The 25,079-nt window shown below is 41.5% G+C and overlaps 1 protein-coding gene and 1 pseudogene across 2 annotated transcripts; one reads left to right on the top strand and one right to left on the bottom strand.

Moving 5' to 3' along the window:
• Nucleotides 1–6,983: 6,983 nt before the first annotated feature.
• LOC107515069 (olfactory receptor 7G3-like) lies at nt 6,984–15,352 on the top strand. Of its 2 annotated transcripts, XM_036233762.1 has the most exons (2): nt 7,005–7,908; nt 14,966–15,352. In XM_036233762.1, exons 1-2 carry the CDS (start codon nt 7,005–7,007, stop codon nt 15,010–15,012), a joined length of 951 nt encoding a protein of 316 aa, XP_036089655.1. In that variant the 3' UTR covers nt 15,013–15,352. The 2 variants fall into 2 exon arrangements, with proteins under 2 accessions (XP_016008897.2, XP_036089655.1); XM_016153411.2 differs by lacking the exon at nt 14,966–15,352 and having other exon boundaries at nt 6,984–7,943.
• Nucleotides 15,353–20,475: 5,123 nt separating this feature from the next.
• LOC118612701 lies at nt 20,476–20,597 on the bottom strand (annotated as a pseudogene).
• Nucleotides 20,598–25,079: the final 4,482 nt, after the last annotated feature.

Raw genomic sequence — 25,079 nt, forward strand, 5'->3', positions numbered from 1 at the left:
CTAATTGTCTTGATTCCTACAACTAGAATCTAAGTACTCTATGAAATCATGTACATTTTAACAGCTTATCGAGATAATTTACATATCATAAAGTTCACCCTTTTTGAAGAGTAAAATTCAATGTTTTTAAGTATATTTATACAGAGTTATAGGCACCCTTGTACCTGATGTCATATATTATCATTTGTTCCTATTTTCTGCTCAACATATTTACAAGATCCATCTATGTTCCATTTAGTGGAAGTTACTGTTATTGCTGTATAGTTTTCTTTGTATGCACGATTTATTCATTCAACTGTTTTTGGACATTTGGGTTATTTATAGTTGGAGTAGTTTATAAATAGTTCTGCAATGAACATTCTTGTTCATGTTTTTTGGTTCATAGTTCATATTTTTGTTGGGTGTATATTTAGTAGTGCAATTTATGGGTAACGGGGAATATATATGATCACATTTATTAATAATTTTTCAAAGTAGTTTAGAAAGCAGTATACATTTCTGCTAGCTAATATTTTCATCTTTTTCATTTTGGCTATTTTGATGACTGTAGTAGTACCATAATTTAATTTAAACCTTTGATTTTTTCTTTTTGAAAACTTTTTATCAAACTACTTTATACTTACAGAAAAGTTACAGTAATAGTACTGAGTTCCTGTATAGTCCTCAGATTTTCCCAATGTTAATGGAATCAAGTAACTGTTTCCTTTATGGTTAGTGTGTGTGTGTGTGTGTGTGTTAGCCCTTTAAGAGTGCTGGTTTTAGTGTCTATTTTTAAGACAACCTCTAAAAGCCTACCCAAGTAACTAGTGAATTGGTTTTTTCGCTACCCCTTTTCTATAGTAGTACTAATCTAATTTGTGAAGGGGCTTTAAGAAAAGAAAATTTTCTTAAGAGTGACTTGGTGGAGATAATTCCATGATACATCTCCGAGTCTCTGTTCCTGTGGGGACAACTCTGTTCCTGTTCTCTAATTCTTTGGTGATAATCTCTGACTCAGAGAAAACTGAGAATTGGTCTGAGAAGCCCACCAGTTCCCTTAAGTTCAGATCCAAGAATTCAAAATGAGATTCCTTGGAGATGAGAGGAAACATGTAGGAGGAGAATGACATATCAGTCATCTGGGAGTTCTCTTCTATAAGCTGTGCTTCTTAAGGATTTGAACTGCCTTGGGTAAGAAATGAGTACACATTTGGCTAATGAGCATTGGGAATTGAGGCCCAAAGGCCTCTGAGACTGCAAATAGTCTACCCATGACCACATTACTCAGTAGCTCTATTCAGGAAACAGCACACCCGACCGAGTCTCTGGAAATAATCCTTCTTAGGAGTCCAGTTGCCTTACTTGGTCTACCTGCCCTTCCTGGGGACAGATTCCCCATCTGCATACCTCAATATCCAGAGGAAAGGTGAATTACTCATTGATGGTTCAGAGGCAATCTGAAGTGACCCAGTAACTGCTGTGAGATATTGAACAGATATTTTTTACCAGTCTATCTGGGGGATACCTAAGAGGTAAGAGAAAATTCAGTAGGATTAAGTTGTAAGTGAAATTTGAAACCAATTTTTGACCCTCTTTTTGATATATTTACTTTACCTTTTTCATCCAAATTTCAGTCAGCTTTCATCATTTCTGGCTCCTACTCTGTCTTCTAAATTTCAGAGATTCTTTCCCCACCTAATCATGAATTAGCTCCTTCAAAAACCAGACAGATAGTCTACAATTCTCTGGTTTTCCTCACTTTTTTTGGTCATGAGTGGGGCTGGGCTAGTGTGAGTTTGACTTCTCAATTTTCCCATATCTGGTTTCAGATCTCATCCTTAGAGAACTCAAGTCTCATCCCTATCTTCTAACTGTGAGGACTCTGGGATTAAAGCCAGGTTCACTAGTCTACCTTTTCAGTATTTCTCTTAAAACTCCCAAAACAAAACTATGAAATATTTTAAAACATCAGAACAGAACAAGTGGGTGGTAGATCAAATAGCCGTGCAACCACTTTTCAGAATGCTGAAAATTTTTCATATTAATTTCAGGAATCTTTTTAAAATAATAAAATATTACAATTTACATAAATTCTTCTTTTTAAATTATTTTTTTACTGAGTTTCAGACATCCAAAATTACACAGAAAGACTTTTCTTTGCCTTCATACAGGAATAACTATATCAGCATTAAAAAGTCCTTTTATTGTTTATTTTTCTCTCTAAGAGGTTACCACTCTGTGGAATTCAGTGGGTATTTTCCATACTTTCACACTATTATTACATGTGAATGTGTCTCTATAAATACTCTACTATAGAAAAAAAATCATAACAAACCAAAATGTCCATTGGTGTGAGAATGAATGTTAAAATTAATGAATCAGACCTGTTTTTATCAATTTTGATAAATATAGGAAACAGTGTTAAGCCAAAAACAAAGTTACTGAATTAATATGAAATATGCCACTATAACAAATATGAACATGTAATATATATATAGCATAAATAGAATCTTTACGGATACATTGTTACTCATGTGAAACACTTCAGAGACATGATATATATGAAGTTCAGTGTTATATTACCTCTGAGGAGAAAAGGTCAATATTGAGATTTTGCAGGAATATGCTGTAGTTTCAAGGAGATCTACATTGTCATATTTCTAGTTTTTTAAAAACTGAAGTAAATGCTGCATATATTTAAATTTGTATTTGATCATGCTGGCTGGTGGGTTTAAGCCCTTCGTTGTGACTCTGCACTTTTTGGGATGCTTGAAATACAACAAAACATTATGAATATAAATAAGTTAATTATTTTAAGAAAAATTAATATATAAATTTCAACATGCTATAGCTATCGTATAAATTGCTTTTCTTTTATTTTTTCAGCTTCATTTTACCTATAACTAATATAAATGTTTTGCTTGTGAATGTTTAAAAAATTAATATAATGAGCATTTAAAACATTAAGTATGACAAAATAGTATTAAAATAGTATGAAATAGTATTTAAATAACATGCCATAACACAGCTATGCCATAACTTGTGTATCTATTCTCAAGCTGGTGTTGGTTTAGGATATTTCTCCCTCTATTTTATTATACTAAGAGAACTCCCAGTGGGAACGGAGCACATATCTCCTTTCTCAGCCTTAAAACATTATTCTTGATATGTCCGCCCTTTCTTTGACTGCCTTCCTCTTTCACCTTGTCTCACTCTCAAGTTTTATACTAGGTATCAGCTAAAAACAGGGCATCTTTGGGAGCAAAAGGAATGGCAAGGTTTTTTATCGTGCAGGTTGCCCCCTTTCTTTGGGATGGCAGGTGGAGAGGGCCATGTGACAGATGCCACATTGATGTTGACCAGACAATTTCAGATTGGTTGATAGAGATTATGTGTCTGGGAGAGGTTGAAATAGCAATTAGGTATTAGATCTAGGTTTGGTATCTTGAGCTTTAGCACAAGTGATGCCAGTTGGGGCCTGTGGTTTTCTCTTTAAGACAGAGATCCAGCATCAATTTCTCAGAGATCTGGATAAGCAAGAGGATCAGAGAAGCCTGGAGCTGGTCCTGAGTTGGTCCACATGGGGATTCTGCCCCTCACCAGGGGCGGAGGTCACCCAACCAGAAATAATAGGAGGGATGTGTCTGGTCTAGGACTTACTCTTAACACTGTATTTCTTTTGTAAAAAAAATGAGGTGTAACCGACATATAACATTGTACTAGTTTAAGGTATACAACATAATAATTTTTTTTTTTTATGGTGACAGTGGTTAACAAAATCCAGTAAGTTTCAGGTGTACAATTTAACAATTAGTTTTATATCCCACATATAAGTGATAGCAATGTGATTTTCAACTTTTTCTGTCTGGCTTATTTCACTTAGCATGATTATCTCAAAGTCCATCCATATTGTCACAAATGGCAGTATTTCATCTGTTCTAATGGCTGAGTAATATTCCATCATATATACATACCACAGCTTCTTTATCCAGTCATCTATCAGAGGACACTTAGATTGCTTCCATGTCCTGGCCACCATGAATAATGCTGCTATGAACATTGGTGTGCAAATATCTTTTCAGATATTTGGATAGTTTTCATTTGATATATGTATATGTTGTGAAATGGTTACCTGAATAAGTAGTTAACATCTATATCATATACGATTACAATTTTTTCCTTGTGATGAGAACTTTTAAGATAACATTTTCTTTTTTTAATATTATCTGTGATACAAATTAAAGAAAGAAGAACCTATGCTACTAGATACGGAGATTAATTTTCATTTCACAAAATACACTAAGAAAAGGAAAATAACAGGAGAGAAAACCCTGATGAGATATCTATGAAGAAAGTAAAGAGCAAATAAAATCTAGGCTATTAAACTGCACAGAGATAAACTCATGGTTCCCACTAACATCTGAATATTTTTTGCAATTATTTCCTCCCCTTTCTTGCCCTTTTTTCTTTCTCTTCCTCTTCTTTTCCTTTCTCTTTCCTTCCTCCCTTCCTCCCTCCCTTCCTTCCTTCCTTCCTTCCTTCCTTCCTTCCTTCCTTCCTTCCTTCCTCTCTTCCTTCCTTCTTACCTTCCTTCCCCCCCCACATTTATATGTTCAAAGACCATTAAACAGAAAAGATCATATGTGTTTATTTTAGAAATTACCAGTGAGGAAGAAGTAAAAAAAAAAAAAAAAAAAAAAAAAAAAAAAATCAAAATTAAGTCTCTTGTTTTCTCTCTCAAGTGTAAAAATAGGTAACAAAATACTAAAGTTTTCTATGTGCATATACTACGTCAAACACTGCATTTATTATTGTAAGTTGCATCCTTACCCTGAAAGTATAATTATTCAGGTGTGGCTATTTTCAGGTATATTTACAGCTATTTTCCTCTATCTCTTCTCCAACCTTTCTGGGGACCTGTTAAGTGGCCTGGACATCATGCTTAACTAATTAAGAGATACTTTCTCTCTAGGACTCTGAGGGTGACACACTGAATTTTATTTTTTGTGCTTAAGACCCCCTACATATTATTCTCTCTCCCAATATTCTGTTATAGAAACAAATGCTTCACCCTAGCTTCAGAGAGGGACGTTTTAGTCTCCAAATAATGAAAAGAGAAATATATTACTCAGCGTATTTCTTTCTCTTTCACCTTAAGGGAAAGTATAAAGGCACTTGTCACTTGTGGATATATTATATCCATTACATTCATGACTAAAAAGGCCATATGTTCCAAATGATACAGTTACAAGACTGTGGAGGCCTATTAGCTTGGGTCCCCAAATAACTGTGGAACAGAATCCCTGTGCCCAGCATTTGTTAAAATCGGTTACATATGCAATATGACCAACCCAAGACAGATCCATACAGCCTCCATTGATCAGACAGCATTTTCTAATCTTGACCTCAGGTTTTGCAGATGTGCCGTTTTGGTGGTATCAGTCAATACAGAGTAACCATGTGGGGTCCAGGGATAATGAGAGACTGAAGACCAAGGAATAAATCTAGGGTTTTATTTTTTAGGATATCAGTCCAAGTTTTTGAAAAAGAAATGATGGAATCAGAGTGATTTCATAGGAGGCTGAATTATGAAGTTTTCAAGGAAGTACCATATCATGGTTATGTATGCCAATTCTGGAGTCTGACTTCCACCCATTAGCTGTATCTTTGTATACACATATTAGCTGTATCTAAGCATCCTCCTGCCTAGTTTCCTCAAATATAAATGAGTGCATTGTACCTAACCTTTAGGTTTTATGAAAGAATTAAGTAAGCTGTTTTTAAATACCTATTTTCTGACTCTGCCCGCTACAATGGGCTAAAAACAATGACTGATTCAGTAGCATTGAGAACTCCTTAGTGACCATATTGTGGTCTCTAGATACCATTTATCACTTTAAAGAACCAGGGCTCCCTAGAGAAGTGGCTAGTTCCAGGTCTAGAACTAGAAATGCATAAGATGGGCATATGACATGGATGGGCATATGAATGGAGATATGAGAATGCTAGGTTCATTTCAGAAGGACTTAGGAGGCAAGTTGAAGAGGCTTTCACTGGCCAATGATTGGACAATTTGAGAATCAATATGAATAATAATTGCAATGAATTAAAATATATCAAATGCATTTATAATCCAGGAGTTCATGATGATACAACATTCATCTTTAGATAATGCTTAAAACCAATTTATTATTTTTAAAAGTGATAAATACTGGAATCAAGATGTATTCTGCCTTTCTTGGAGAAATTCTGTCTCAGAGTGACCACCTATTTGACCAGGAAAATTCCTCTTTGTGGAAGTATTTCAGCCAATAAATGAACAAAGAATTAGAATGTCAGCATTTTGTAACTCCTGATGAATTAATGGATCCAGGAAATAATTATTACAAAAAAAACAAGACAAACAATATGTGCTTCCTCATGAAAATACTTAAGGATGTCTGTCAAAAGAGAGAGAGAGAGAGAGAGAGAGAGAGAGAGAGAGTGAGCAGAAATTGAACCTAAATCTAATCAAGCTTCTAGACTAGAGGTAAACAAATTTTTTCAGTAAAGAGCCAGATAGTAAATATTTTAGGTTTTATGGGCTATATGGCCTCTGTGACAAGTATTCAACTTGGACGTTGTAGTATGCAAGCCACCGTGGACAATACATAAACAAATGACTGTATTCCAGTAAACCTTTATTTATAAAACTGTATTTTAGAATATGGCCTCAATAATTTTATTCGAGAATTATTATTTGCTTATAGGCATCTTTAGGGAGAAAACAATACTTCATTTTATATTCTTCTAAGTACTCTTACTCAACAAAGAACAGATGGAAAATAAAAACTTTCAAACAGAAGCTGGTGGGGGGAAGTTTTGTAGGAATATAAAGGAAAGGAGAAGAAAGAATAAAAAGGAGAGAAGAAAGGAGGAAAATAGTTTTGTAATTGATTTGGTCTTAAAATATAGACAAGGTTAAGAAAATTTCTCTTAAGTTTTGTTTTGTCACCTCCATCTTTTCCATCAGGGCCATCAACAACATGAAATCAGGAAACTTCTCCAATACTCCACAATTCCTCCTTCTGGGACTATCAGGTGATCCAAAACTGCAGCCCCTCCTGTTCGGCTTGTTCCTGTCCATGTACCTAGTCACTGTGCTTGGTAACCTGCTCATCATTCTGGCCATTATTTATGACTCCCATCTCCACACTCCCATGTATTTCTTCCTCTCTCATCTGTCTTTTGTTGACATCTGTTTCACCACCACCACAATCCCAAAGATTCTAGTGAACATCCAAACACAGAGAAGAAACATCAGTTACACAGGTTGCCTCGCCCAAATCTGCTTTGTCCTGACTTTTGCTGGACTGGAAAATGGAATTCTGGTAATGATGGCCTATGATCGATTTGTAGCCATCTGTCACCCACTGAGGTACAATGTCATCATGACTCCCAAACTCTGTGGGCTGCTGGTTCTGCTGTCCTTCCTTATTAGTGTTCTAAATGCCCTCCTCCACACTTTGATGGTACTGCGGCTATCCTTCTGCACAGACCTGAAAATTCCCCATTTTTTCTGTGAATTAGCTCATATTCTAAAGCTCGCCTGTTCTGATATCTTCATCAATAACATCTTTGTATATTTAGTGACCAGCCTGTTGGATGCTGTTCCTCTCTCTGGGATAATTTTTTCATATACCCAAATTGTCTTTTCCATCTTGAAAATTCCATCAGCTGGTAGAAAATATAAGACTTTTTCCAGCTGGGGATCACACTTAATAGTTGTTTTCTTATTCTATGGGACAGGTTTGGGGGTATACCTTAGTTCTGCAGTTACTCACTCTTCTAGAAAAAGTGCAATCGTATCAGTGATGTACACAGTGGTTACTCCTATGATGAACCCCTTTATCTACAGTCTGAGGAACAAGGACATGATGGGAGCTTTGAGTAAGATCATCTCTAGAATATCATCTTTCCATTGACGTGTCAGCTGCTTTAGGCTTATACTGCAGGAACATAACACAGATAAATAAATAGTGAGAGATCTAGAAAGCCTAACTAACTTCTTTGAGTATCCAAGACCAGAAATCATCTAGTTGAGGATGAGAATTTTGGAATTGGACCAGATAAGTTTGAATCCTACCTCTGCTAAACCATAGCTCTGTGACCTTTGACAATTTAAGTCTTTAAGCTCAATTTCCTCATCTATAAAATTGGCGTAATTGTATTAGTTTACATATTAGAAAGATTTGAGATGCTTCAGTTTTATCAGTGAGGATCCATGCCTTCAGCCATAATAAAATAAAAGTTTCAACTCCAATAGGATCAAGTGATAAAAACAATTATCATCTTTCCTAACAAAAGCTTCAGAGATGGGGCAGGTCCAGGCACAGAACCATTTCACTCTGCCACATGTTGGCTTCTTCTTAAGGCTGTTTCCTGACAGTCAGCAATGCAGCGACATTTCAGATACAATAATCAGAAAGAAAACTGACTGACTGCCTTTCACTGGGTCTCTTTGTAATGCAGACATAATCTTTCCAAGATGACATCCAGAAGACATTTTTTTTTTTTTTTTACCATCAGCCTGAATTAGACATGTGCCGGGTACTAGTTTCCTGTTGTTGTAACACATTACCATATGCTTAGTAGCTTAAAACAATACAAATGTTTTCTTTTGCAGTCCTGGAGGTCAGAAGTCTGAAATCAGCTATAATGAGATAAGTCAAAAGATAGGGTTCCTTCTGAAAGCTCTGAGGGAAGAGTGAAATGAGAGAGTTAGTTTTTAATGGGACAGTTTCTGTTTGAGATGATGAAAATGTTCTGGAAATGGATGATGGTGATGGTTATGCAACTGTAATGGCTGAAAAATGACTGCGAGAAATTTACTACCTGCAGAAAAATTACTGCTTGGCTATGCCCATGAAAACATAGGCTGTGACTCATAGGAACATAACATTCTAACAATAAGCTTTCTGCTTCTGTACCCCCGCTTACATACCCGACCTGTGGGTCGACAGGTAGTGAATAGAAGAAAAATAGACCTTTGTGTTTAGAAAGAATGAAGAATGGGATTTGGGGCTTAAAAACCCTGTACCTTTATATTTCGGGGCTGCTTAACTTGGGGTCTGCGTACCCCTGGCAGACCCAGCTGGCTGAACAAAGAGTGTGTTTCCTATAACTCACTGAGTTCTGGTGGTCCGTGTGTCTATCGGGGGCTGGTGGCTACAATACGTGGAGGCCCCAGGGAGATCTCGAGGAGGGCCCTGAGATCTAAGACCGGACTGGACTCCGAAGTGGTTGCTGTCCCTGTTACAGATTCAAAGGGGTGGCCAGCCCGAGACGTTCCAGGGCCATTGAATGCCATGACGGGGTTAATGCACTCGTCAAGAATGCAATTTTCAGGACACACTCTTTGTTCCTGGTCCTGACAGGAATCTGGAATCTCCGAGGCCTCGGCGTCTGGAAAAAAGGTACGTTCCTGGTTCTGTTGACTGGTCATTGGGAATTTGTGGAGAGACTGGACGCAGTCATATCTCCCAGACCATGGCCAGGCCACGGGACGCTGCCTCCTGTGCCCTGTTGTTGGGTACTGTTTATTGTCTCTGGTCCTGTCTAGGTTGTAGGACTTTTCTGGGTCCACCTACACCTCAGTAATTGTTCTCATCTGAGTGTCTGTTTTGTGTTTTGTGTTTTGTGTTTTCTGAGCAAGCGATGGGGGGAAGCCTAGTCACAGAAGACACCCTTGGGGTGTCTCCTGTGACATTTGAAAGAGGGTTTGTAGAAGAAGCTGACTATGGCATAAAGTTTTCTCCAGGTAGACTAAGGATATTGTGTGAAGTTGAGTGGCTGTCATTTGAAGTAAACTGGCCTCCAGAGGGCCCTTTTGACAAGGATTTGGTGAGGAATGTTTGGAAGGTTGTCACAGGAGACCTGGGACATCCCGATCAGTTTCCCTACATTGACCAATGGTTAAACCTTGTTCAGAACTCCCCTCCTTGGCTCCTCCAGTGTGCTCTTTCTCTAGGGGTGCGAGTTTTAGTTGTGGGCACCTCGAAACATGCAACAACTGAATCTCCAAGACGGCCCAGTCTCCCAGTCCTCCAATCTCCACCGGAGGACAGTGACCTTCCCCCACCCTATAATCCAGGACAATGGAGACCAAATAGCACTGCATGACCTCCTCAGACAGCCAGCAGGTAACCCCTATGGGCCTCCTGCTCCCGCTCCGGGTGGGGCATCAGCCGATACCACCACCCCAGCCATCCTCCCCTTGGGAGAAGCACCACCCCAGGGGCATCACACAGACAGGCACTTTATGGTTTACGTGCCTTTCTCAACTAGTGACCTGTACAACTGGAAGGCACAAAATACACCTTTTCCTGAGAAACCCCAGGCATTAATGAGACTCTTAGAAAGTGTCTTTCAGACTCACTGCCCCACCTGGGACAATTGTCAACAGCTTTTCATTATCCCTTCAACCTCAGAAGAATGTGGATGAATTCAGACTGAAACACAAAAGATAGCTGTGGAAGGGGGGAGAGTTGAAGAAGCAGAGGAACAGATTGAAGAGGAATTTCCCTCCACCCACCCAGACTGCGTACACAATTCTCAGGCAGGGAGAACGGTATTAGATCGGTACCACCAGATTCTAATTAGGGGAATTAGGATGGCTGTTCGCCAGCCAACTAACCTTTCTAAGGTAACTGAAGTTATACAAGAAGGGACCTTGGGAGTCCCTTGGAGCGTTTCTTCAATGAGGCATACTGGTATACACCCCCATTGATCCTGAGGCCCCTGAGAACCAGTAGGCAATTAATATAGCCTTTGCTACTCAGTCAGCCCCTGATATCTGGCATAAATTGCAAAAATTAGAAAGTTTTACAGGGATGAACCTGTCCCAACTTGCTGAGATAGCCCAGAAGGTGTTCAACAACAGGGAGGTACTGGATGACCCCAAACGTATGGCTAAAATCCAAAGCTACTGTCATCAACACAGCCAATCTGTTGCCAGACCCAGACCCTGAGACCCCTGTTCATGACTGCAGATTTCACTGACACTGTATGTTCCTCAAGGCCGGACCTCAAAGACTCCCTTCTGCCTGAGGCCGATGAAGTTCTGTTCATGGATGGGAGCAACTTCATGCAGGAAAGAAAGAGGTGTGCTGGGGCAGGTGTTGTAACTCTAACTGGCACTCTCTGGCCACAAGCTCTTCCCCACAGGACTTCTACTCAAAAGGCAGAACTCATCGCCTTCACTGAGGCACTAAGATGGGGAAAGGATGAGGCAGTCACAATATACACTGACAGCCGATACGTCTTTGCCGCTGCACATGTGCACGGCGCCATCTACAAGGAAAGAGGGCTTCTGACTTCAGCTGGGAAGGACATCAAGAACAAGGAGGAGATCTTAGTCTTACTTGAAGCCGTATAGATGCCTAAGGCTCTGGCTATTGTTCATTGAAAAGGGCATCAAAGGGGAATAGTCCTGAGGCTGAGGGAAACCTATGAGCTGATGCAGAGACAAGAACAGTGGCCACAAGGCCAGGGGGGCCCACACCACATCTACTGACTGTTGTCTCTTACCCAGAACTGCGTCCATCTCCAACCTATATGGCGACAGAAGAGAACAATATTTCAAAGACAAAGGAGCCACCAGAAACCAACAGGGGTGGTGGACGACCCCAGATAGAAAACTCAGGCTCTCACGGACCCTTGGAAAGACTCTCCTCTACCAACTACACCAGACCATGCACCTAGGGCAGACTAAGATGCTCCTAGCTTTAGACCCCTACTTTCACTTGTTAGCAGGGAGAAGAACTGCAGCGGAGATTGCCTCACAATGCCCGGCTTGTGCCCAAGTTAATCCAAAGAAGAGGAAGATAGAAGAACCTAGGCATAGGGAAAGAGGAATTTATCCAAGGGACCACTGGGAAGTCGATTTCATTGAGGAAACTCTGACTGTGGGGAGCTACAAATATTTACTTGTTTTCTTACCTATTCAGGATGGATAATGGCCTTCCCTACCAGGAAAGAGACTGCCTTAGTAGTTACCAAGAAACTACTGCAAGAAATACTCCCTCGCTTTGGTCTACCTGGAACTTTAGGGTTGGTTATTAGGCCAGCCTTCGTAGCAAAGGTATCACAGCAATTGGCTAGCTACCTAAAATTGCGATGGAAACTCCACTGCACCTATGGGCCCCAAAGTTCGGGCCAAGTAGAGAAAATGAATCAAACCCTAAAAGAGACATTAGTCAAGTTAAGATTAGAACCTGGTGAGACCTGGGTAGAACTTCTCCCCTTTGCTCTTCTCCGAGCCAGGTGTACTCTGTATATTAATAGATTCACCCCATGTAAAATTTTCTTTTAAAAACTCCCACCTTTAGTACCTAGAATAGAAGATGAGAAAAAGGCAGAACTATGTAACCTTGTCTTACTTAAGTCTTTACAGGCCCTTCAAAGTGTACAGAAAGAGATTTGGTCCCGGGTTTGTGCTGTCCACTCAGCCCCAGGGGACAGACTTCCCCCAAAAGATTCAGCCTGGGTACTCTGTGTGGATCCAGAAGTTCACTTCCAAAGGACTAGAACCCAAATAAAAAGTACCCTTCACTTTCTATCTGACGATGCCCACTGCAGTTAAAGTAGACGGCATCTCATCACGGATTCATCACTCTCATGTGATGGCATCATGAGAGCGGACAGCTCAGGAAGATGGGCCCTTAAGCTTAAGACTCAAGCGTACATCAATATTACCCTCTGTTTTTTCCTCTTTTCCTCTTTAGCCCAGGCATTCGACCAGCTACAACCAGAACCAGAAGGAACATTACACAAGGTCTTAAATAAGACCACCCCAGACATAAGACAATATTGCTGTTTGTGTCTAAACCCAAATCCCCCTTACTATTTCGAGGTAGAAACTCCCCTAAATTTAACTGAGCTCAGCAGGCTAGAACTTCAAGTTGATTCACTAACAGAAGTAGTCCTTCCAAATAGAAGGGGTTTAAATTTATTATTTTTAAAACAAGAGAGATTATGTATGGCTCTAAGTGAATACTTTTGCTTCTATGCCAATAACTCTAGAATAATTTTAAAAAGTTTACTACTAGTACAGAAAATTAGATGCCAGAAAAAACAGAGACTAGAATCAAATAACTGGTTTCATAGGATGTTCAATTGGTCACCATGGCTAACGACCCTTCTATCTGCTATAGCTAGACCTTTAATCATCCTCCTCCTCTTGTTTAACTTTTGGCCCATGCATTCTCAATTTCTTGTTTGCATATATGAGGAAGAAAATTAATTCTATTAGACTTTTAGTATTACAAAATAAGGGCTATGAATAAATTTCGCAAGAAAAATCAAAGATTTGATTGTATGCTAAGGCCAGTGGGGAATGTAATGGCTGAAAAATGACTGCTAGAAATTTATTACCTGCAGAAAAATTACTGCTCGGCTATGCCCATGGAAACATAGGCTGTGACTTATAGGAACATAACATTCTAACAATAAGCTTTCTGCTTCTGTACCCCCACTTACACACTTGACCTGTGGTTTGACAGGTAGTGAATAAAAGAAAAATAGACCTTTGTGTTTAGACAGAATGAAGAATGGTATTTGGGGCTTAAAACCTGTACCTCTATATTTCAGGGCTGCTTAATTTGGGGTCTGCGTACCCCTGGCAGACCCAGCTGGCTGAATAAGGAGTGTTTCCTATAACTCACTGAGTTCTGGTGGTCCGTGTGTCTATCGGGGGCTGGTCAACACAACACTGTGAATGTTCTTAATGCTATGGAGTTTTACACTTTAAAATGGCTGAAATGGTAAACTTTATGCTATATATCTTATCACAATAAAAACTCTCAAGAAAAGGAATTGGAGTTGATAAATAATATCTTTCTAGGCTGAAAACAAACAAAAGTACAAGTGACTAAATATTTCAGAAGGCAATATTTGAAAATATTTTTATGACCTCAGAGGAGATAAGCATTTTTTTTCTTTTTCAAAAATTATTCAACACTGACATTTTATTTTCTGAACGTTATCATTTTTATAAAATGAAAGGCAGTTGTCAAAAACATCAAACAGCTTACAGAATTTCCGCACCAGTTTTCACTTGCTGGTGATTATGAAACTGGTGTCCAATGTAAATACTAAACACAGGCTGATTTCCCTCTTGGTGACATTCATTCAGGTAATTTGTTTTGGAGTTACTGGATAACATTTTATAAGCACCAGTCTTTTTTTTTTAAGAACTGATTTGGGTTTGACATGGTAGGCTGACAGATATGAGCCAGAGGAAGAGGGACAATGAAAGGGTTAATGAGGCCCCGAGAACAGCTCAGCCAAAAAATATAAACAACCAGTGTAAGGTAAGTGTGTGACACGCCGAGAGAAATTTTAAAAGCAAGACTTTATTGGGAGAGGGCTCCCGGGCGAGGTTAACTGGTCCTGAGAGGTGAGGGGTCAGAGAAGTCACTCCCTGGGATGGGAGGGCATAGTTTTTATAGGGTTATGTGAGGGTAGGGTATAGATTGGGGAGTGTCAGTTGAGCATCTGGGTTGGGGTAGTGGCGCCAGGGCTTTAGGGTGGGCCTTTTTCAGTTGGGCATCAGGATTCTGATGTCAGGCTGGGAGGTCTCCAGGAAGGCCTCCGGCTGGCGCTCCCCCCCTGACCTAACATCCCGACCTCTTTGGTATAGGGGCACTGAGTCAAATCTGGCTACTTCCTGCTGACCAGGGGTGAAGAGTTTGCGGGTCTGAGGCCAGGACTTTGGTGGGGAAGTGAGCATATGGATGTAAAAGAAGCTGGTTGACCGTGATCCGGGATACTTCGCAAATGCGTTCCTGAATGAATCAGAGTACACATGGGGCTATTATTAGTAGTATACAGAGGATAAGGATAGGCCCTAGAATTGGTGCAATTACAGTAATGAGAGTAGATTTCCACCAAGATGGGGGTGCCTCACCCTCTCAGTGGGAATGGCGGAGGTCCTCACTGAGCTTAGAAAGGGTATTTACATTAGTTTCAACTAAACTTGATTCATTGATATAGTAGCAACATTCTTCTCTAAGGAAGAGATAGGTACCCCCTTGTCGTGAGCTGTTTTGAGGCAAGATTAACTGCCAGTAAAGCTGGGAGTTTTGCAAAGTTGGCAAGCTGTGCAGTCTGCTGGCTCGGGAGGAGGTGCGCCTGGCTTGGGGGAGAGAAACTGAATGTCCTTTGACCATGGGAAAGAGTATGTTAAGATAGCTACAAAGTTTCCTGAGCGAATATCAGCAATTAGTTCCATACTTGTGAGTGTTTGTTTCTCACGCGCTCTGTAGGGTATAAATATGCTGTGCTAAATAAACTCGGGGCTGCAGCATTGACTATATGCCCTCCCGAAAGTTCTTTCCTGTCTTCTTTTTTCTTAGGCTTCACCCGCCTCTTTCAGGTGCTGTTTGACTTTAGCCGGCTGGCTCCGGCACCTTCTTTATGCACTGTCAGAAGGTCTAGGGCTCTGCGATTTTGTAGGGCTACCTGAGTTATGGGGGTGATTTGGCATTGGAGTGAAGCTAGGGATTGGGCTGAGGCATCAACTGCAAGTTGAAGCTTTTCTGCCAGGTCTCTAGTGGCGGTGATAGAATGGGCTAGTGCACCCCCTCCCAGGCCACTGGCGACTAGGGAAGATGCTAGGGATCCTCTGACTATTGGAGGAATATGGCTCGGTGAGGATGGCTGGTGATGGGAGGAGGGGTTTAAAGGATACAAAATTCTGCCTGACTATACAGGGTGAGCTGGGATCCTAAAGTTACAGGGAGACAAAGATCAGATGAGCTGGGGGATGATAGGTTTTTAAGCACGAGTCAGGGTGGAGAGGGATGGTAAAGAATGCATCTTTTAGATCTAATACTGTGAAGTGAGTCGTGGAAGGGGGAATATGGGAAAGGAGAATATATGGATTGGTGACTACCGGGTGGAGCAGGACAACCACCTTGTTATAGGGCGGACGTCTTGGACCAACTGGTAGGCTCCGGAGGGCTCACGGACAGGTAGGATTGGAGTATTACAGGGTGAACTAGTAGGGATGAGGATCCCCTGACTGAGAAGTCTGGTACTGATGGGTTTAAGGCCCCTATGATGGGTCTCAGAAATAGGAAATTGCGGGCGAGCTGGATAGCGAGAAGGGTCTTTGAGGGAAATACGGGTAGGAGTGTGATGAGTAGCAATAGCAGGGGTACATGTGTCCCAGACGGAGGGATCGACCGGGTCAGAAAGGGTAGGAGGAGGAGTAGAACCTGGCACTAGGAGAGGTAGCAGGAGTGGAGAGACCTGTATTTGTGGCCTTATATATACAGAGGCCCCTAATTTATGTAGGAGATCTTTACCTAAGAGGGGAGCTGGGCATGTGGAAATGACTAAGAAGGAGTGTGGGAAGGGGAAGCCATCCAGGGAACATGAGAGAGGAAGGGTTTTAGGTGGGCATGAGGCTGTGCCATCAATCCCTATAACCGAGATAGGTGAGGGGACTGTATGACCCGAGTGAGAAGGCAAAACAGAGAAGGTAGCCCCCGTGTCCACCAGGAGGGAGATGGACTTACCCCTACCTGGAGCGTTACCTGGGCTCAGCCAGAGTGAGAGGGGTCCCGGAGTCTGGGCCTTGTCAGTCATCCGCTAACCCGAGAAGTTCCAGTGACGGCGTTGCCTGACTGGATGATCCCCCGCGCGGATGCGCCGAGGACGATCTGGTCATTGCGCAATCAGATTTCCAGTGGCCCGTCTGCCTGCAGACCAGGCAGGGCTTCGTGGGAGCCCGTGGGTTAGGGCACACTGATGGGCGCAGTGGCCTTCATGACCGCATTTGAAGCATGCCCTAGAGGGGGTTGATTTTGGGTTGACCCCAGCTCTTTGGTCCCTGGGGCCTGCCCGCCTCAAGGCAGCTACCAAGGCCTTGGTCTGGAGTGCCACCAGCTGGTGGAGATGGGCCTGGCAGCGAGTTTCAGCCATCTCCTCTCGGATACTGAAAACTTTAAAGGCCATTTTGACCAAATCCTGTATAGGGGTTTGAGGGACATCCTCAACCTTTTAAAAAAAATTTTTCTGATATCTGGGGCTGATTAGGTAATAAAGTGGGTGGCTAGTACCACCGCGCCCACTGGGGAAGTTGGATCTAGAAATTGAGTAAGGGCCTTGGTGAGGTGATTAAGAAAGAGAGCTGGGTTTTTGTAGGCCCCCTGGTTTACCTTCCAAAACTTATTAAAGTTAACTTATCTTGTTAGAGACAGTTTGCATGTCATTGAGGATGCATTGTAACATTAAGTCACATTGCTGGCAGCCATCTTGCTCAGTGTGGTATTCCCATCCTGGGTCAGTTCCCGGGATGGCTTGAGGTCCAATGGGCATGGTGGGATCTCTGAGGTGAGTATGGTTAGCATAGGCCCTGGCAGCGGTGAGGATGCGATCTCTCTCTTCAGGTGTGAGGGTCGAGGCCTGGATGACAAACACGTCGTGCCAGGTTAGATTATAAGCCTGAGTGAGATAGCGAGATTCTGTGATGTAATTAGTGGGGTTAGAAGAAAAAGACCCTAACTGCTTTTCTATTTGAGAGAGATCCTATAAAGAGAAAGGAACGTGGATTCAGACGACACCGTCAGCCCCGGAGACCTCTCGAAGAGGGCAGAGGAGGTCAGAGTCGGGGGCAGGGGCAGAGCGAGAGCGGGTATGGGCTGAGATAGGGGATGGAGCAGGTGGAGGCGGAGGAGGAAGAGAAGGGTATATCGGGTGAGTGGCGGAGTCCGGCGAGACGGGCAGCAGAGGAGGAGCTGAGGGACTAGGGTAGGGAGGCAGCGGGGTAGGCCAGAGTGGAGGAGGAGAAAGGATTTCTGGAGGATCGTTGAGAGGAGAGGCAGATGAGTCGGTTGCAGCTTCACCTTCTGTGTCAGGGGTCGGCGAGGTCAAAGGCTTAGGGCCAGCCTCCCGAGCTGAGAGGACCTGAGCAGTGGAGCATTGAGAGCAGAGGGAGGGACAAGAGCGTAGATGCCACAAGGCTTGCATATCTGGGATTTCAGCCCACTTTCCCATCCTATTGATAAAAAGTGTCTAGGTTTGTCAGAGTTTGGAAGTTAAAAGTGCCTTCAGCAGGCCACTTAGATTGATTGTCTAATGGATATCTAGGCCAGGTGACGGTGGAGTAAAAGATTAGTCTTTTACATTTTAAATCTTGACCAAGGCCTAGACAGCTAAAATTTGTTAAGAGACACCCAAGTGGAGTTTTGGGGTCTGGTTTTGAATTAGAAGCTCCCATAGTCTCAGCCACCTGGACAGGTGAAACCAGAGATCAGGCATCCCTGAGACTCTGATTTAACCCAATGGCAGAAAGGACCGTGGAAAGTTAGAGACGTCTCTCGTAACTTACCAGGTCAGGAGTCAAATATGACAGGGGGGTGACCCTGATGCGGCCGCAATTATGGATAGGAATCCTGGCAGGCCAGGCCCGGAGAGGGTTAGGAGACACCCGAAAGGGAACTTACCCTATCCGACAGTAGGAGGTGGGCAGCGAAGTTCCCGGAAGAAGAGGGAGGAGAGGCCCCTCAAGGCCAGGAGGCTGAGGGACACGATCTCCTCCTGGGTTTCAGCACCAGATGCAAGGTAAACGCCTGACACGCCGAGAGAAGTTTTAAAAGCAAGCCTTTATTGGGAGAGGGCTCCCGGGCGAGGTTCAGTGGTCCCGAAAGAAGAGGGGCCAGAGAGGTCGCGCCCTAGGATGGGAGGGCGTAGTTTTTATAGGGTTATGTGGGGGTAGGGTATAGAATGTAGAGTGTCAGTTGAGCATCTGGGTTGGGGTAGTGGTGCCAGGGCTTTAGGGTGGGCCCTTATCAGTTGGGCGTCAGGATTCCGATGTCAGGCTGGGAAGTCTCCAGGCAAGCATCCGGCTGGTCCTCCCTTGCCAACCTAACAACCAGGTGCCTGGCAGGCTTCTGGAGCCTTCCTCATTACCCCAAGGTCAGAAGCCAGATAGGCAGGAAAGGGATCTGGTAGCACCTGGTGCCTTCCTCACCCCACCTCCCACCCTGACTCACATTCCCACCCTTACCCTGACCTCCACCCTCACCCCCACCTCCACCTCCACAGTGCCCATCAGTTAACTGCAAGAGACCACCATATGACCTTATTCTGGGGGCGCTCGACTGGTATAGGCAAAATTAGTTAAATGAACATGCACCTACCCTCCAAATTCCCACGGCGCAGGCTTATGACTTTCCGGCCATGGGCATACGCTGCGCATGCCCAGACCAGGAGTCTGAGGGAGGAGCTGGGAGTTCACGCATTGTGATAGAAGAGAAAGGAAAGCAAGGAGACCCTATGGCCCATGTAAGCCCCGGCTCTCAACTTCTCAGTGCCTGCTTGTACTTCTCCCGAGTGTACTTTGCTTAATAAATCACTTCTACTTGCTACTCTTTGTTTGCTATCTTTCTTTTCTGAGCGACAGACCTCCACTTGATTGGGGGATCTGTGGGCTGAGCCCCCACCCTCACACAAAGCAGATACTTGATGGCCAGTAACACATTGTCCAACAAAGAAAACATTTTTTGCTGTGTGAATTTTTTTTTTAAGCCACTAAGCTAAAAAACAGAATGTGTATATTTTTGGATTTGAACCAAATCTTTTGAGATCTCAATTACCCTGAAGAACACTGAAGACATTTATAGGACATATTAAATACTAGTTATGTACCTCATAATGTCTAAGGCAGCTACTATTGTTCTACAGAAAATAGCATTTCATTTGGAGGCTGCCTAGAGTTTGAACTACTTTATAGTTTCCATATCCTTTCTGATTTGGAGTAGTTTCTCCAAATACGGCCATAGAATTGAAACAAAAGTTTTATGCTCATGCAAAACAGGCTCTGGTATGTTATAGATACATTTATAGATACATTAAGACTTTACTCTGGACCCCAGTGACCACTAAGAAATCGAGAGGTCATGATTATTTGATGCTGAGAGCAAGAAGCATACTTAAACTCACATGATCTGGAGGCAAGCAGAAACAAAGCTGGAACTTGATATTGGTGTTCACCCACCACTTGCTCTAAAAACAAATTTTGCTTAAATAAGGGAAGTATGGTCCAGTTTTGCAATGTTAATAGCTGCCTATCTCACAAACATATTTTTAATAAAGATCATGTCCTGGCTGGCAATGAGTTAAGAAACCGGCATCAAATTTAGATCAAATTTCTCACAATTAGGCAAAAACAAAACCAACCCCCCCAAACAGAAAAACAAACACCAGCCATTAGGGGTTAAAAATATGCACAAGTAAACTTGGATGTAAATCACACTATATACAGACTGATATATGCATCCTTGAAATAGTTTTGAGAGCACGAAACACTCCTGTTGAAACAGTCCCTCTATATTATCCCATTTTATTTTCTTTTTCTTTTTTTCTTCTTTTGTAGGGGAGGCAATCCTTGGTTGACCTCACAGATTGCAAGGACCTTGTCAGGTTATAATCCCTGATTTTTTATTTTTATACCTACAGCACCTGATCTTCTTAGCTGGTCTCCCATCCAAGTACTAACCAGGCCCGACCCCCCTGCTTAGCTTCCGAGATCAGACGGGATTGGGCTTGTTCAGGGTAGCATGGCTATAGACCCAATTTTCATTAAAGGAAAGCGGAAAGGTAATTTTCTTTACAAATATGAAAGAGGAAGCAAGAAGGCAAAGCCGAGAGAAATAGATACTACCCAAAGGGCAGTGGTGGCATTTGGTCTTTGTACCAGCAACTCCCACACCCCCAGTAGATACCCAGATCCTGCTGGACTACATGGTTCCTTGGCCATCAGCACTCTGACAATGGACCTTGATGCTCCAGCTGCGAGTGCCTTTGCCAGTCACTGCAATAAGAGCTCAGCGATTGTCAGAACAGATGAGCTCTCAAAGCCTATAAAAAACACACGTCATTAGGAGACCCACACCATTCCCTTCCAGAGATTGAACTGCCTTTTCAATGTCATTAGCTTTAAACAAGATGAGCACCTTCAAGACAATGCTGCCTGCCCGATCTTTCATCGCTTGACTCTTGGTGTAAATGCAGGGTTTTCCCGAGCCGCCAGGAGGGCAGCTGTTTGGTTTCCTTGCGCAGGCAGTCCGCTTCACCCTTGACAGCTGGCCTGTCTGTGGCCCAGTCTCCCTTGTCCATGAACTTGTTCTCAGCACACTTGTCTACTTCCATCGTTCTGAACAGGGCTGATGACACCATGTCCTTCCGCATTCCCCCTCCGGAGCACGGACTTCAGCAAGCCCAGTCCAACAGAAACTGGCAACCTCCGGCCTTCACTTCCAAGTGTTTCTTAATAAGCACAATCCCAAAGGTGAAGACTGAGAAATTCAAGTACTTTAAAAATAAACTACTAAAATAAGTGACTCAGGAATGAAAATTCGTAGTTGCTCTTTCAATAAAACAAGAAGGAAAAAGGACAGATAAACTTCCAATGAAATATTTCCAAATGTGGCCTTGTCCGCACCATAAATATCAATGTGAATTTCTTATTCAGTACAGGCATAAAAACTGTTAATATATTTCAGCATCTTTAAAAATTAATCCTAGATGTCATAAACATGGCAAAGTGAGAGATGTTCCCAGTATTCTCCTGTTGAAATAACAATAAACTGAACATTTAAAACTCAACGAAAAATACCCAGCCTCCACACCAGCAAGTCTGAGCATGGGATCTGCAAATAAGAGCTACCACAGGTCAGAACCCAGAGAGTCCAGTGGAAGACTGGGAGAAATAAACAGCGGCCTCTGGCAGGGGGAGCTCCCTGCAGGAGGAGGGAGAGGGCAGAAGGTGTGACAGGTTCCCTGAACACCCTGCCTGAGAGAGCTGTGAGCTCCATACAACAGCAGTGCCCAGGATCGGGTCAGAAAGCAGAGAAGTGGGGATGGCAGAGAAGCCACAGTTTATTATTAAAAGCCGCATTTGCAAAATGGGAGGCTGAGCCCTTATCCCAGAGGGCACCTCCTCCCATATCCTCCAAGACCAAACATCACTGGGTCCCAGGGGAATATCAGCAAATGCTACGAAAAATGTCGGTAACACTGACAGGACTAATACTGAGGGTAGCTAGCTTAATTGAATCTTTATAAGAAAAAAAAAATCATCATTAAGATTTTATAGAGGATGGTTAGGAAACATGACAGAGTGAAAGATGTCCCCAGATCTCTCCCCTAGAAACAACAATAAGCTGAACATTAAACTCAACTAAAAACATCTAAACTGCACACCAGCACGTCTGAGCGTGGAATCTGCCTATAAGAGCTACCGCAGGGATCCAAGAGGATTGGACGCCACCTACTGGAAACCAAGAGAAAAATGCCTTCCTTGCAACAGGCTAAAGAGAGACCTTTATATAACAACAAATGTCCTTTCTGGAAAAAAAGCAGAATACACTTTCGTCAATGCCCAAGCAGAGTAAGAGTCCATTAAACACCATAAATAACCAAAGTGACAAGGCATCTCAGAAAGAAAGAGAAAAATCTCCTGAAAGTAAGCTTACAGACATAGAAATATGCGACTTAAATGACAAAATTCAGAATAGTTCTTCTGAAAAATATTCAATGAGATCCACAACAATTTATATCAACAATTTCAGGAATTGAAATAACAGCTAGATGAGTGGATGAGTTCTTTATCAAGGACATTGACACTCTCAAAGAGAAACAAATAGAAATTCTAGAGATGAAGAATGCACTGCAAGAGATGAAAAATGAAACAGCAAGCTTAGGAAATAGAGTTGACTAAATGGAGGAAAGGATTAGTGATATTGAAGACAGAAATCTAGAAATAAATCAGAAGGAAGAAGACAGAAACAGAAGAATTAAAAATAATGAAAGAGCAATACAAAAACTAGCTGATACCATCCAAAGAGGAAACAAAAGAATAATGGGAATTCGTGAACTGGAGGAAAAGGAGTAGGAATTAGAAAGCATTTTCAGACAAATAGTTGATGAGAATTCCCCAAATCTAAGAAATGAGCTGGAGCTTAGAATTCAAGAAGTCAACAGAACACCCAATTATCTCAATCCTAAAAAGCCTTCACCAAGACTCATTGTATTAAAATTGTCAAAAATCAATGACAAAGAATTCTCATGATAGCCAGGGAGAAGAAGACGGTAACTTATAAAGGAAAACCCATTATATTATCGTTGGACTTCTTAATGCAAACCTTACCAGCCAGAAAGTAGTGGAATCAAATATTCAAACTATTAAATTAAAGGAACTACCAGCCAAGAATTATGTATCCAGCTAAGATCTCCTTTAGATATGAAGGAGAAATAAAGACCTTTCCAGACATACAAAAGTTGAGGGAATTCTCCACAATGAGGCTTGCACTACAGGAAATACTGAAAGGGGTCAGCTCACCTAAAACATATTGACAAAAACAAACAAACAAAAAAACATAATTAAGAGTAAGGTGACTATCAGGCACTTAGAAGCAGAGGAGCGCAACAATTACTAAGAACAGGGCATTATAAGCTTAATAAGAAGAGATTTGTTATAGCAAGTTAGTAATGAACATTCAGCATACATAGGAACAAACTGAGACAACAATGACTGAAAAGGGGGAGGATTCAAAGATCCAAATTTACAAAGGGGAATGAAGATATGGTAAGTGCAAAAGAAAATGGATGACTGTATATATATTTATATATATATTCACTATATATATATATATATATCTCCTTTACATATTCATAATGGTAACAACACACCAAAAATTCAGAACTGAAATATATGATATAAAGCAAGAAGAACCAGAGGGGAAGCCCACAAAAGCCAAACAAAATAAAGAAAACAGAAACACAAGGACAAGAAAGTAATGCAAACACCAAGCTACTAGAAAGCAAAAGATAAAATGGCTATAAGAAGAATTCATATTTCAATAATCACCCTAAATATAAATGGACCGAACTTACCAATAAAAAGACACAGAGTAGCAGATTGGATCAAAACACAAAACCCAAACGTATGCTGCCTCCAGGAGACACACCAGAGTTCCAAAGACAAATATAGACTCAAAGTGAAAGGGTGAAATAATGATATTTCAAGCAAATGGCATTCACAGAAAAGCAGGAGTAGTGGAACTAAGATCAGATGACATAGACTTCCAAAAAAAAAAAGGTAAAGAGAGTTACTGAGGAACACTTCATAATAATAAAGGGAATCATGTGCCAAGAAGACATAACACTTATTAACGTCTGTGCTCCCAATCAGGGAGCCCCAAAATATGCAAAGCAATTACTAACAGAGCTAAAGGGAGAAAACCAAAATACTACAATAATAGGCGACCTAAACACCCCACTATTGGTTATGGACAGATCATTCCAACAGAAAATCAATATGGAAATAACATCTTAAATGGCACATTAGACCAACTAGACATAATTAACATATACAGAACCTTCCATCCCAAAACAACTTCTTATATGTTCTTCTCAAGAACCGACCACATACTGGGACACAAAAATCACCTCAACAAATATAAGAGAGTTGAAATAATACCAACCATATTCTCTCATTATAATGAAACTAGAGATCAACTATAGAAAGAAATCAGAAAGAACACAAATACATGGAGATTAAACAACATGCTACTGAAGAATAACTGGGTCAGAGAAGAAATAGAGATCAAGAGATACATGAAAAGAAATGATAACGATAGTACAACATATCAAAACTTTCGGGACATGGCAAAAGTAATCATGAGAGGAAAGTTCATATCATTATAGGCCTATCTCCAAAAACAAGAATGAGCCCAAATAAACAACCTAACACTTCATCTTAAAAAAAACTAAAAAAGGCAGAACAAATGAAGCCTAAAGTTAGCAGAAGAAATCGCCAAAATTAGAGCAGAAATAAATAAAATTGAAAACAAAAGAACAATAGAAAAAATAAATGCAACAAAGAGCTGGTTTCTTGAGGAGTTTAATAAAATTGAAAACCCCTGTTTAGACTGACTAAAGAAAAAAACGAAAGTACACAAATAAACAAAATCAGGGACGAAAGGAGAAATTACGACAGACACCGCAGAAATACAAAGAATCATACAAGTATACAATGAAAAAGTATGTAG

Source organism: Rousettus aegyptiacus, unplaced genomic scaffold (assembly GCF_014176215.1).
Source record: "Rousettus aegyptiacus isolate mRouAeg1 unplaced genomic scaffold, mRouAeg1.p scaffold_m13_p_16, whole genome shotgun sequence".
NCBI classification, from domain to species: Eukaryota; Metazoa; Chordata; class Mammalia; order Chiroptera; family Pteropodidae; genus Rousettus; species Rousettus aegyptiacus.

Excerpts from the sequence above, each read along its gene's own strand:
- LOC107515069 (XM_036233762.1), top strand. The coding sequence starts at position 7,005 with ATGAAATCAGGAAACTTCTCCAATACTCCACAATTCCTCCTTCTGGGA. Across the intron at positions 7,909-14,965 it reads GGACATGATGGGAGCTTTGA|AAAGGGTATTTACATTAGTT; the intron begins GTAAGATCATCT and ends CACTGAGCTTAG.